We start from the raw sequence: 15,151 nt of genomic DNA, 5'->3' as shown, positions 1-15,151 counted from the left end.
GTCCTCCAGGAGCTTCAGGTCAGCGGTCACTGGAGTCCAGCAGACAGACTGCGCCACATCAATCTTTTGGAGCTGAGGGCCATTCACTTAGCCTTGCTGGCGTTCCTCCCCAGACTTCAGAACCGTGCAGTGCTGGTCCGGACAGACAACACTACGGCCATGCACTATATAAACAAGCAAGGGGGAACGAGATCACGGACGCTGTCCAAAGAAGCTCAGGTGATCTGGGAATTTGCCATCTCTCACGGGATCACTCTGCGAGCCGAGCACCTGGCGGGGTGTCTCAACATCACAGCGGATGCTCTAAGTCGGCAGACGAAGGTGACACACAAGTGGGAGCTGGATCAGGCCACTCTGGAGGCAGTGTTCAAGAAATGGGGTACTCCGACCATAGACCTCTTTGCGACCCCGGAGAACGCCAAGTGCCGGTTTTACGCAAGCAAGGTTCCCCAGCGAGGGTCTCTGGGGAATGCCCTCTCGATTGCTTGGTTCGGCGCATTTTGCTATGCCTTTCCTCCGATTCCCCTCATTCCTCGAGTTCTCAGGAGGGTCAGGGCAGAACCATGCAAAATGATCCTCATTGCTCCAGCATGGGCGCGGCAGTTCTGGTACTCGGAACTCCTACTTCTCTCCCAAGATCGCCAGATTCGCATGCCACTGATTCCATCTCTGTTATCGAGAAATCAGGGGCAAGTCCTCCATCCGGATCCGGAGTCACTTCACTTGTCAGCGTGGCTCCTGAGCACAGAGAATTCCGCCATCTGAATCTGTCTAAGGAATGCAGGGATGTTCTATCTCAGGCGCGGGCACCAAGCACTAATAAGACCTACAGGGCAAAGTGGAAGAGATTTTGCCTTTGGTGCCAGAGGAATAAACTCCATCCTTACAAATCCCGGCCACATCAGATTCTGCCCTACATCCTGTCTCTGGCTAAATCAGGTCTGGCGCACTCTTCGATCAAGGTGCATCTGGCTGCCTTATCCCGCTTTCGACGGAAGACTTCGGGGCCATCTCTATGGTCTGCAAGAATTGTTAAGCAGTTCCTTAAGGGGTTATTTCGGATGTATCCTCCGGTCCGGCCACCTCCGCCTATCTGGCAGCTTAACCTGGTACTGGCTCAACTGATGAAAGCGCCCTTTGAGCCGATTCACAAAGCGGACTTGAAGTTCCTATCTTGGAAACTGGCGCTTCTCCTAGCATTGACTTCGGCTAGGAGAGTTAGTGAACTCCAGGCTCTCTCTATAGTGGAGCCTTTTCTACAGTTCAAGAGGGATGTCATGATTTTGAGAACCAACCCAAAATTCATCCCGAAGGTGCCTTCGGAGTTTCATTTGAATGAACCCTTAATTTTGAACTCCTTTTTTCCGCGTCCTTCCACTCAAGCGGAACGAACATTGCATTCTTTGGATGTCCAAAGATGCCTGAAATTCTATCTGGAGCGCACACGCTCTTTCAGAAAGTCTACTCAACTATTTATCGCCTACAGTGCACCACGGAAGGGGTTACCGCTCGCCAAGAGTGGCATTTCCCGCTGGATCTCCAGTGCAATTCAGTACTGTCATCAGGCTGCGGGCAAACCTTTGGATAAAAGGGCCCGGGCGCATTCTACGAGAGCGATGGCGTCTTCAGTGGCTCTCTTTGCTGGAGTGGCGATTAAGGACATCTGCAGGGCAGCAACGTGGAGCAGTGTACACACCTTCACGAAGCACTACTGCCTGGAATCGGTGGGACGAGCTGACGCTGCGGTTGGTCAAGCAGTCCTCCGGAATCTTTTTCAATGAGAGGTGAGCTTTCCCTACAATCCCTCCATCCTGGTAAGCACATTTGGTTTCAGTAATGGTTGTTTTATCATGTGCACTGAGATGATTTTGTAAAGCCATGTAATTACCGAAATGTGCTTGTCGTGATCTACTGCTTGCTATTCTGATACAAAGCATGAGAATCTATGAAAGTTCCAATACTGGGGTAAGAAAACAAGTTACTTACCTGTAACTTTGGTTCCCCAGTATTGGTAACTTTCATAGATTCTCATGCGCCCACCCACCTCCCCTGGGAAAGCTCTGCCGGTTTACTAAGGTAGTGGCTGTTGGCACAACGGCTACGAAAATCTGAGGCTCTGAGCTCTCTCAGGAAGGTTCCAGAGGGTGAGGCTGTGCTGATTGGCCCTGGCAAAAGTATGGGCTCTTTTACACAAAGAGGGTGATATACTACAAAATGAGATGAGGCCTAGGCCTACTTTTCTCTTTTGTTTCTATGGTTATACATATGTATATATATATATATTTTTGTTACCGAGGCTCCCATTCCGACGACGGGGAATGATACAAAGCATGAGAATCTATGAAAGTTACCAATACTGGGGAAACAAAGTTACAGGTAAGTAACTTGTTTTCTTCTCTGCCATTACTTTTTTGCACTAATACAGCCCCTAACTTTTATTGGCTTGGAAGAGGGTAAACCGATGTCAGTCACGGAGTTGACGTTGTTGTTTTTCTGCAATCCAATGGAGAAACATCAACATGGTTGCGCTCATATGTGAAAGACTCACATGCGGTTGCTCGAGGGTGCAGGTAACGAGTAGCAAAGACTTCCCAGAAATAAAAACCCGAAACAGTACTTTGGAATCTCTGGTTTGCCGGAAACCTGTTGTCTTGCCATGATGGAAATGGAGTATGCATAAAGGAAATCTCCTTCGCTGAGATGAATTGCGGAGTACGAGTCACAACGTCCTCCGCAGCAATCACTTCACTTGCAGTGAATGATGAGGAAAAATGCAGAGGAACTGCATGGGGACCCTGCCAGGCAGGTCGTCGCTAATGTAAAGATGTTGGAGGCGTAAGTGGTGTTAATTCCTTACTTTATTTGCAATCATCTTAAAGGGTAGACTGGCAGGGAAGAAGGCTCACAGCAACTGCCTTTCCCTGTCCACGAAAATACATTCCAGTGCGCACGGACAAGGATCCAGGGCAGCATTCTACATTCCACCCACCAAGGAACGGCTAGAGCTAGCATGTGAGGTAACTCCAGTAAACTATTCCCTAACACATGTTGGGAGGCTGATATAGATTTCACTCTTTGAAAGGCCCACTGCCATTATTGTTACCAGATAAAATATGCACTGCATAAATGTTGATTTAAATCCTTTATTCACTAATTCAAAGACTCCTAAAGTTACACACCTGTCAGTCTTTCTCATTGTATTCCATCATCTCTGACATTTGTATGCCCTACACACACTAGTGTACCAATTTAGAAAAAAGATAAATGCATTTGAAATGTGGTAATAAAGACGAAAATAAAAGATTTACTAATGAGAGATACGTTTAGAAGCAGTGCTGAAAAGGGAATTGATAACATAAAGGGAAATGCAGTTAGTAATTGGAGGCTGCTCATTGACTGTTTATTTGGGAAGTTAATGCTGCAGTTTCTGAAGATCTTTCTCACTCAAGGTGCTCTGTAACTTGCGCAAAGGGAAGAGAGAAACCAAATAATGGGTGTCAAATGGTGGTAGTGTATGTGATTCAATCCCAGGAAATATGATGTAGATGTGGCAAAGTCAATCTGTCTGGCGTTGGCTGCCAGCTTTTTGACTTTCTCAGTGCTGTTTTGTTTGGCTACCTTTTTTATTAAAACATTTTTATTGGAGTTGCCGGACTCGGACCAATATTAAAAAAGACATTGGGAAAAGCAACAATATTTTCTAGTCTAAAGAAGTATGCATTGCCCATTCCAGTTCGTGGCACTGAAGGGAACTACTTTGTGTGTGGATGTGCTCCTTGTGAAAGGGCAGAATGACTTAAGTGGGCTTACCTATTGCCACAGGGCTGTATACTGCAGTGAGCAGAAGAAAGGATTGTGTGCGCCTTTGACATGTTGCCTAATGTACAGAGATTTTCAAGTAATTTGCTCACTTCATCTCTTGCAGCATGTCATCTCAGTTGGTCATTTTAGGCACGTAAAAATAGGGAAAATGAACAGAACCAAGGATACTGGTGTGAGACGAGAGGACAAAGCAGGGCATTGACTGAGGGTCCTTAAAAACCAATTCTCTGTCCACTATTAGGCGTCCTTGCCTATCAGTGATTTATAGAGATATAGGGAGATGATTAACTGATATGTACTTGATAGAGTATATATGAGAATTTAAAGAAGCAGTAGCGTCTGCGCTGATGGAATTTGTGGAATTCAATCAATGATAATCATTGCCACACAGACTGACACTTTAGAATCCTTTAGTGACGTTGCTCCAAAAGTCATACATTTGGGACTGGTAATTGTTGATAATGCTTTAATTCTAGTACTAAAACTTTTGTTGACTTTGTTGTCAATTAGTCTGGTATCTGCCTCCGCTATTCCTGCGACAAAATGCAACCTATCGAATGTTTATTTTCTTTTTACTCTAGAAAAAGTTCAGAAGGAAATTGATGATGTGCTGGGGGCACACCGGTGCCCCTCAATGGAGGACCGCCAACACTTGCCCTATACTGATGCTGTGCTCCATGAGGTTCAGAGATATGCCAACCTCCTCCCCACCAGCCTTCCCCATGCTACAGTCAATGAGACCAAGTTCAAAGGCTACACAATTCCTAAGGTATTTGTGCCAATCGTTAAACTTCAACCACAGAAATATTGCAATGGCTGTGCCAACCACAGGTGGTGCCCATTCTCTTTGTAAATTCTTCCCATCTTTCAAAAGCTATTTTGAAGAATCTCTAAGGAAAGCATTTGATAAATAGGACTGTATTAATTGTTTATTTATTTGGCTCAAGCTTCTTTACTGAAATTGTATACTTAACCTTCCCGAGCAAAGAATGTAGACCAATGAGGTAAAAAGGATTTCTAAAAACTAGGTCGTACAATATCAATGAATATTTACTACATGGTGTTTGTATTTTTTTTTTATATGGTCTGTTAAATAAGTGATCACACTCACTTAAACCTCGCTCAAAGCTCCCCAAGGTGTTATATATTGACTCACATATGGCACTTACAGGCAGCCAATCTAGCATTCAGAAAGAGCTCCTAGCATCCCTTCCTTACTTGCCATAGACTATTTTGCATAATAGTCAACCAGGTGTGTTGATTTGTGCAATAGGCTCCGTAGGCACTGAGCGGGGCTATGTGAGCTACTTTCTGTTTTTATTTTGGTAAAGCACTGTTTATTAGCAGTTTGTATCTAGCACCATACCTCAAGAATGTTATAGAGCTTTGCAGATCATATGCTGTTAAAGTGTTATATGTTGTAATTCTGCAAAGAGTAACAAACAAATAGCTTTGTGGAGGATGATTGGAATAAACCAGCTATTATAAGACAAAACCATTTATACACTGTCAGATTACAGTGATAACAGCAAATAAGGCAGTATATGAGTGTCTAAAAATATAATTTCTCGAAGCCGCACTGGTTTAGGAGGCATTCTAGATCTTTATGGAGCAGTCCACATCAAGGGTTTGTGCAGATACTAGGCATGATAGAGCTGAAGTCAATCCCTTAGAAGGATTGTGAGTGTTTTGTGAAAATATGTATGGTGAGAAACAGAGGAAAACAAAAAAAGTGATGACCGAAGTGCTTAAATTAATCTCATCCATGGTAATTATTGTAGGCTGTAATCCATTCTATTGTGTTTTTTGAACCACTGTGCCACCGCAGTCAGGAACCAGCCATCTGAAAATCAGTCTTGGTTCTGCTCTTGTAGGAACAACCCAGCCCGAACTGCAAGGTCCCTTCTGAAATAGGACACAATTTGAGGCTCTTTCTGCCTAGTTGGGCCTCATCCGTAGGATTCAGCTTGAGACCTTTGGAGCTCTGAGCACAGATTTAATTTCTGGGCATACATGTCACACTTAGGGTGCTGCACTGAAGAGAACAAAAAAGTGATTGCTGGACAGAGCTCTGAAATTGTTAATATTTGTTAAAAGTAATTCATGATTTTACAGAGAAATTTTTGTACATTACAACTGAGCATGGAAATACCCTAAACTCTCAGGGTTAGCTGCTGAAGTGTAGTTAAAAGATGTGTGATACATTCTGAGGGTTTTTTTTTTTAGGATGAGCCAACTTTTCCTAGTTGTAAACTATCTGGTTCAACCCTTGCGTAAGTGATGTGTTAATTAGGGGTGCGCGAAATGGTCCGTTCCGCTCACAGAATTGGGTGAATTTTGTCCATTCCGTGTTGCTCTTTAATGTGGAGTTCAATTTAATGTGGAGTTCAATTGCCATGTGGCATAATTATTCTCCTGCGAGGCGCCAGGATATGCATGCTGGTGAGCACAAGGGGGGGGGGGTTGGTCAGAGGGCTGCAGTTTGAGTATATTTGCTGCAGCTCGAGAAGAGTTTCTACTCAAGCAGCAGGAAAATCATCTTGAATGGCTGCACACTTTTGAGCAATGCTTGATGCCGTTTGCCCTTATTTTCGGAGCTGCCAGCACTACCAGCACAAAATGTTAGCATAAGCTGTATATTTCCCGCCCGTGGGTGGGATTCCGTGGAATCCTGCAGAGTTTTTCTGTAACTCCACGCATTTCCACAGAGTGAAACTCCGCCAGTTCTGCTCACCTCTAGAGTTAATAATGTTAGTCCAATAGGGGAGATGAAGGTGTTTCTCTCTCAACTGGTGGCCTTATACCTGGATACTTGACAGTGAGAGCTCCAAGCTTTTTTCTTTTCTTTATAAGGAATAGTTACAAATCCTCACATATTTCTTTAAGAATGTTGATTGCTGGAAAAACAGAGGGACATGTTCTTTAATGTTTGTGGGTGTTGAACTGATTTTGGAGGTAGTTGTTATGAAAGGAGACAATTGCAAGACAGCTGTGCATTCTCTCTGCCTGAATATGAGGTCCTGAGGCACAATGATTCTAACAGCAGCAAGATGGGAGATGGGGGTTAGCCCTTCAGAGGGAGATGAAATGGATATACATTGCAACAGGTAACCAAAACAGTAGATGGGTAATTTTTTTAGAAAATGTTTTTGAAATCTGCTCAAGCAAAACATTCACCCCTCCACAGTTACTCAACTTTTATTAGACATGCAGCTTAGATATGGCCATAATTAAATGGGCGATTGTGAGTGTTGGGCATGAACATACCAGACATGGAATATGAAATTCTGAATGATTGCACACCCAACCCGATTCTGTTTTTATCTTGTAAGGGTGCTCCGGTGATTGAGTTCCTGCAGACTGCACTTCAAGACAAGAAATATTGGGATGAGCCAGAGAAATTCAACCCCAACAGGTTCCTGGATAAAGATGGAAAATTAAAAAAGAATGAGGCTAATATCCCTTTCAGTGCAGGTGCTGAGAAATATTGAGATATATCTATCTTTCTGTCTCTTTCGTAACAATTTCCTGTATCTCTCTTTCTGTCTATAGATATAACTATTACAGTATATACGTGATCAAGTACTGCAATATCCATTTCATTACATTTTCCTTTGATCTGATTTCATAATAACATCTAATAATTAAACTGCATCTTAGGTAGTCTCTAATAACAGATTAAAAACATGTTCTGATGTCACATTGATTCCTGCTCTTACGCCTACAGAGCAAGAACTTGCGTGCCTTTACTTCACAGTCTGAATATTAGACAATAGTCACACATTCTTCCCTGTCGCAGAAGAGTGAATGTTTTGTATTTTTCCCATGTTAAGAATGATTAGGAGAAACTAAGAAGGACCACTGTATCTACATTGCAGCCACTTTACAGGTGATGTAACTGGCCATGTGGAAGAGGGACTCGAGTGTTTTTGACACAAGTGCATTGTAAAAGGAAGCATCTGACTGGAGGGATTGTGAATCATCATTTCCAGTTTCCCTAAGTTCGCTGATGGCCACTTTACATTTTTTGTAATGCCCAAGTATGCCTATATTATTGTTTCCCTGCTTGCTACTATACTGCACAGATTCCCCACTTTTGTATTCCTTTAGCATGCACACATTGTTTTCATAATTTATCATTATGCATATATCTCCTTGGTTCCTCCAGCATTGCTTTACATACGTGTGTGTTGGCCTCTGCATTCTCCCATGTATGGGTATTCAGGAAATTGTGAATCATTTCATGGAGATTTAATGGCATTTTCAACTGTTTCAAAAGGATTGGGTGTATAACATTTTTAATTTGCAGAATTATGGTGATAAATTTGAGAATCTGCAAGTCATTCAGGGTGATTTGAGCTGTCTGCTGTGGCATGACCTGTCAAGGTTCATAAATGACAGGGATTAATTTGTGTGTCTATCATCCATACTAACAATATAGGTTTAATCCAAAATGTATGCACATTAATACAAAGAATCATAAGATTGTCCCCATATGATCAGAATGTTTTGCTTCCCTAGAAACTATGAAAATGCCTCCTGGTTAGGTCCTATCTGTGCACTCACTTTTACCTACGCAGCTGTCAAAAGTAAAAGAGTGCTTGGCTTCTCCGATAGTCCTTTTGCTGCAGCAGTTTTAAAAGCCATGCCTCCATTTTGTGCTAGATCTGACCTAATGTTGCATTAAGGATGGCTTTACTGGGCTGGTCAACCATCTGGCCATTGCTCTTTAATGAATCAACCTACTACATGACTGGAAACAGTTGCTGTTGTCATGGAAGCAGTAACTGGCAGGCGATGTCAGACATTGCACTATGTGGTGAGCTTTAGTATTGCCCATTTGCTGCTCTACATCTATGTCAACCATGTATTCATGACTCTCCTGAGACAAAACTGCGGGTGCTATTGAACATGTATTCCATGATGGTGATCCATGGTGGACCGTTTTCCTCTGAAGTCTCAACCAATAACACTTTCAGTAAAGAACATTAACCAAGATCACTGGGCTATTTGGAGCATAACATAATCCCTTCTGATCAAGTTTTGAAGTTGAATATACTAATTGCCCCACTTTTCATTTCAGCTCAGGCATTACCAGATCACAAACTAGTAGAACTATGTGGTCATTAATCTCAAGTAATGATAATGTGCCATTCAACACCATTAATTGGTATTTAAAGATCATTTGAATCAGTGGAAAAACAATGAGAACTAAAATCGGGCACAATGACACGCAACATATTAATAGTCATTCATTATGAGCAAGAGTCTCCTCTGACCTACTGTAAATGGTTTTGTAACTACATGAAGAGAGTGAGGCTCAAATCCATGAAAATGGAATAATTCCAAAGTTCTTTGCAATTCAGAGGGGTACCAAGTAGGGTTTTCTGTACTTTTCAATTTTTTTTTAGAGGTTTTCACTTTTGCTCTTGGAAAGTGTACAAACTTTGATAGTTTATTAAATAGTGGTGAAGAGATTAACGTTTTATTATACACAAATGCCATGCTCTTGCTTGTGGTTATACTAGACAGATGAATACCAGCAAATTCTAGAAGTAGACAGTCATTGAGGGCTGTCTCAGGGCATTCTATGAGTTAAAGCAGATCCCCAGCACTAAACGTTCCTAAAATTGAAAGTAAAAAAGTTATGAATATGTTGCCCTTTCAGTGTAATGACAATAGTATAACTTAATTTGCTATACAAATCTGTAGAGACGAGGACAACATTTATATTTATTTGGATTTTCTAAAAAGAATTAACTGATCAGTTTGGCCGGCACTCAATTTGGTAATTGCACAGGAAGCAATCTTTAGGATCTCTTGATGCAAGCATCCTCATTATGAAGAGGAAGCTAGTGGAAATACAGATTACATAGACTGTAACAAAATTGTACAGTGACTTATGAAATGTGACAACATTATAATGAGAGGGAAGTTATCCCCGATTTGAGGAAATGCATTATATAGAAATTGGAATAGCTAGTACACAGGTAACATGGAAGAATTGGATACATAATTCATCTACAAGATGTAATTAAAAATGGTTTATTAATTTCATACAAGAATTTCAATATAATATACAGTTTAGATTACTATATGACATTAAAACTGATACTATAAGAGTTTTTAAGGCATTTATAGATGAATGGAGAGATGGATATGGGGACAGTAGCGGACCAAATATGTAAGAGGGTGAAAAGTATGTATGATTTCACATTTATTATGTAAGGTTTTGAGACCCTACCCTATAGATCTTTTCTTAAAGTGTTGAATTAAAAGCCGATTCATTTAGAGTGACATTTTATCTGCTTACCTGAACATAATTGTAGGTAAGCCTGAGAGGCTGTCTCAATAAAAAGATTAATTACAGAATGTATTTGAACCCCATGAAAATAAAAACATTAAATTATAGATTCAGATTTGGGTGAGAAATGCCTAAATGAGAAGTATTGTGAAGCTATAATCACACATCCATGATATATATTAGAATTAGAATTTTTTCAGGGCAAATTGAAAAGATTGTGAATTTAAGATATTCTGAAAAACCATAATGTTAGTACATCCCAGACAAATTAATAATTCATTACTAATGGAATTCTAGATGATATATCACAATTGAAGATCGGATTAATACATTCATGAAGTTATCTGCTATGGAAAGAAAAACCATTTCAATAATACATATGTATGCCATTACATGATGTACAGCATGTTTTTATAAACTGATACGGCTCAAAGAAATCTCCTCTTATTAAGCGACACTGTGATAAAAAGGTTACACTTTATTTTATTTAGGGTGTTTTGCATTCATCTTAATGCTTCTGTAATTTTTCTAATTATTTGAATTCAAATTAGGAAGTGTTTTCAAACTAATATCCTAGCTATCCTAGTATATACCCTTGAAGCCTCAGTAGGTCAAAATTGTATTCTCAGTTTTCAATCTGATCTGCAATGAGTCAAGCTTTTATTCATCAAAACGACCCATATTATGATTACATCAGTGCTCTGAATTCTGCAAAGTCCTATTATCAGGTTTAAAATTAGAATACACATTTAATTTTCCAATATCATCACAACATCAGCCCCCTGACTGTTGTTGTCATATGAATATGTTCAATCTATTACTGTGCTAATTTTCACAATGTAATCCTCTGAAATTTTCTTACCATTTCTTCTTTTTCAGGAAAGCGTGTCTGCATTGGAGAAGCTGTGGCTAAGATGGAAATATTTCTGATCTTCATCACTTTGTTTCAGAAGTTCTCATTAAACGTTCCAGCTGGTGAAAGCAATCGGATCGAACTGATTGGTGGAGGCATCCGGATTCTTAAGCCGTACAACATATGTGTTGAGGCCCGAAATCTGTAAAATGAGTGCCGGAGCTTCTTGTTTATAAATGCAGTAGACAGTTGGGGGAAATCAAAACCCTCAACGTTCAATTTTTTCAGTTATTGCTTTATTTTCAAGGCAAAAACCTGAGGTGGACTCTTCTTACCAATTTCTTGTTCTTTGACCTACTAAGCATTGTGAATTAGTCATTCATAATACATTTTAACGTTTCAGCAATGGAAATCGAGAGCTTCCTCTACTTCAATCAACTATGACTGACCATTTTAGCCAGTTGAGATTGCGTAGGTCTTGTGCTGGCTTGGGGTCATTTTATGTGGTGGTTGTTGGTCTTCGTATTGTCACACAGGTAACTATGTGCGCCTTGTCCAGAATTTCTTCACTTTTGTTAGATGTATTCTTACCTGTAGTCGGTGGGTGCATAGTCTCTGTCAATATGATCTAATTCCTTATAGACCCAGGGTGCCCTGCCATATTGGTACTTATACACCCCAGTAAACGTCTAGGGTGTTCAGTTAAACTCGTAGCAGCCTTTTCGAATATACCCAGAATATTTTATACAGAACTTGTATCGTTATATCTGCTAGGTGCTGTGTGCCTAGCAAAATGCCCTGTTTACGCCAGGTTTACACATCATGCTTAAAATTGCATTATTCTTGCATCCTGTTAGGAATCTGTTTTGTTATACCTCGTACGTGTTCTGTCCTGTTCTTCTGGTTTTATGTCCAGGATCTGTCATGCTGCTGTCAACAGTCTGTACCATTATAGATCAAGGATGCCCTGTCCTATTGTGGAAACCTGTCCCACCATAATTATAGGGTTTTGTGCCCCGTGGTAAAAGTATTTTTCACTATATGCTCAGGTGGTTCAGTCATTCTGCTTAGCCATGATCCTGAAAGTATTGCCCTGAAATTCTTGTAGTTTAATCAGCAGTTGAACGCCATTCTTTTTTGCTTTCCATTGAATTTCCTATTTCTTTCCTCCGAGTTCTCTTTGAAGATATATATGTAACAGTGATGGAAAGAAATTATTCATACCATTGCATTGTATTTTGTTAAAGTATTGTCTTCTCTTGTATCAGTGTATGAGAGCCTGTGTTTCCTTCTCTTCACTATATCTGAGCACTGTTTTCTGTTACACACATTAAAGAGCGTTAACTGGCTCTCCCAGCTTCTCTGTGCAGTGACATATCTGAGAAGTATCTCAAAAGTAACCATTTGTAGGAAATTGTGACCGGAAAGAATTAATCTTGCTGCAGGAGAGGAAGGTTCAGAGAAAGATATTCTTGTAAATCTCGCTTGTTTCTGGATAAATCACTATCATGTAGTAGACAGAGTTCTCTATTGGTGCTGAATGACAGATGCTCTGTATAATTCCTGAAACACTGCTGCAAAGTGGAAATTTTACCAGAAAATCATTACTCATATATCTAATACATAACAATGAGAGGAAGAGATATGTCAAAGGCTACACTGTAAAAGGTTCTTACTTTCTACATCAAGCTATCACTGATTAGACTCTGGGTAATTCGACAGGACTTACTACGTATCTTATTTCCCTTAAAGTCTGAATACATAAAAAGATAGGAGCACTAAACTAGAAAGACAAGTTGTCTTTTCTCATGTGGATTTTCATGGAACAAACTGCAAAAAAATCCACTTTCAATATTTAAGAATCTTACCAAATAAGAGTTCTGAGCAAAATAAATGTCCTTCCCAAATTTCACCTATTAGAGATGAAAAAATCTGATTCATAGTTTAATCTGGTTACGTGTAATCTCTATTTGACAAGCAGTGTGCATTGTGAAACCAAATAAGAAAAAGATAACAAGACAGCAGGCCTTTGCCATCAGTGCACCAGGACATGGAACAACATCCCTGTATCCATCAGGACCCTCCCAACACTTCTCCAGTTCAGGAAAGAGTTGAAGACTTGCCTCTTTAAAGAACACTACATCAAAATGCATTAACTGTCCACAACTCCACTTCCTCATTCACTTTAATCTTGCCTTTGAGCAGATACAGAGCTCCACTGTCTTTTGGCTAGGTTCACCGTATAGAAATAGTATTTACATGTACATACATTCAATGTAACCACTGTCTTCTGCCAGTGGATAATCTCTTCCTCTATGGTACACTCAACTGTGCTTCATTAATAAATAGATTGTGCTTTATATGTGCCAAAAATAAAATATTCAACAGGAACATCCCTTGATTTCCATAAATAATGGATATCTAGTGTTGGTTCATGAGAGCCAAATCCATGCCAGAGTTGCAGGATATTCACATACAGACATTGCATCTGAATAGGAAATGTTTAGCTGTTCAATGGTCATTCTGAAAATCTGGCACTGGTTCGCCCTCATTGCAGATGTTTGACAAATGTTCGCCATTCCGTTTGGGCAAGTTATTTTTCCATTGTATTAGAAGTCCTATCAATACTTGTTTGCCAATACAAAGTACTTATAAAAAAAGGTATATTGATGTTAATATGTAAATGATATCAAAAATACATGCTCCATTGCGAATTACAAGGTTTTACTTTAGAATACTTAAATAAAAAAGACCAAGAAAAAAATATACAGTTATGTTGTGTTTCAGTAGAATTGTTTTTTCTTTGTGCTCCCAGGGTCCATAAAGGGGCCATGTTGTAAATGCATTACCAATGGCATTACTTGATTTCATCCATTAAGCAAAGTGAGAGAAGATATATAATGGAATGCTTTATATACATCTATATATATTTCACAACACAATAAAAAAATGCACACAAACATATATATAATAGGTATGTTAGATGGATACATATATAAAAAAAAATACATATTTTTTAGAACAAGTCCTTGCCTCACTTGGGTCTCCAAACCTGCCGAGGGCGGAGCTCTTATAGAGGCAGGGAACCCATCACACAAATGCAGCAACAAATATACAATTCTTGCCTTCTTAAATCACAAAAAGGTGAAAATGAAAAACGAAACACTAGCAGATTTGGGAACGTGCTTCATTTCTTTTTCTTTCTTTCTTGCAGGTATAAGCTTAATGTTGAGTAAATACATATATATATATATATATATATATATCAAATCAACCAGCTCCACCAGACTCGAAACTCGTGCTGACGCTTCAAGAAGTTGGTACACGAACCAGTTTAGGGTGCAGTTTTCTTTATTTGCCCAGAGCGTCGGCCATAACGGTTCGGCTCGTCAAGAGCCTTGATCACATGACAGCGTTGTGCTCACAGAGCTACAAATTTAAAGTGCTAGTGCTGTGAACGTTTAACATCACATGGGGTAGTCACATGGGTTGGACTCATCATAGACATAAAAGGCAAGTAAAGTACAAAACATTTGAAAGTACACACTCGACCTCTTGGTAAAATCAATAGAAAATATAGAAAATATGTAAATGATACATATAAAACCATAATAAAATGTAATTGAAATTCGCAGGTGGTAGCGGCGTAAATGCCTGAGCTAGAGAAATATGTTAACATTGTACATATAACCATAGTAAAATGTAGCATTACAGAAAATATCGGCGTAAATGCGTGGGCTACTTGAGGCAAAATTATGAACAAAGATTTAAATAGAACTTCACCAAGAAAAATAATAGAACAACCTGCTTCTCATATTTCATACAAATTATTAGGTAAAATCGTCATAATTGATATGAATCCTTGATGATAAAACCAAGTATGAAAGTGATTTTCCCATGGAAGGAGTAAAAAAAAATTTGTAGATAAGAATGAAAAAGTGCATTACTAAAGTGCGGTGTGAGAGTGTATATAAGGTTAAAATATCAAGAGAAGAATACAATTAAAAGACACAATTATGTCCAATACATCAGAAAATGAAAAGGTAATAGTTATCACTGAATCAATTGTGTGCCGTCTAATACTGGTGAACAGAATGGTGGTTGCACTGCAGTATGAACAACATAGGTTGAATGACTAGATGGGATCGTGTTGATATGGGGAGGTATGAATT

General features: G+C 39.7%; 1 protein-coding gene across 1 annotated transcript in view; it reads left to right on the top strand.

Annotated features, from left to right (window-relative positions):
- The window catches only part of LOC146809952 (cytochrome P450 2B2-like), a 267,373-nt gene extending 254,385 nt beyond the window's left edge, over positions 1–12,988 (top strand). The window contains exons 7-9 of the mRNA XM_085616810.1: positions 4,404–4,591; positions 7,155–7,296; positions 11,006–12,988. Of these exons, the coding sequence (XP_085472936.1) occupies positions 4,404–4,591; positions 7,155–7,296; positions 11,006–11,187 (512 nt within the window). The 3' untranslated portion in view covers positions 11,188–12,988. The remainder of the gene's footprint in view (positions 1–4,403; positions 4,592–7,154; positions 7,297–11,005) is intronic.
- The last annotated feature ends 2,163 nt before the right edge of the window (positions 12,989–15,151 follow it).

Source organism: Triturus cristatus, chromosome 7, assembly GCF_964204655.1.
Source record: "Triturus cristatus chromosome 7, aTriCri1.1, whole genome shotgun sequence".
In the NCBI taxonomy this organism is placed as follows: Eukaryota; Metazoa; Chordata; class Amphibia; order Caudata; family Salamandridae; genus Triturus; species Triturus cristatus.
Note: the sequence above shows the minus strand (reverse complement) of the source record. Positions and strands in the feature narration are given on the sequence as shown.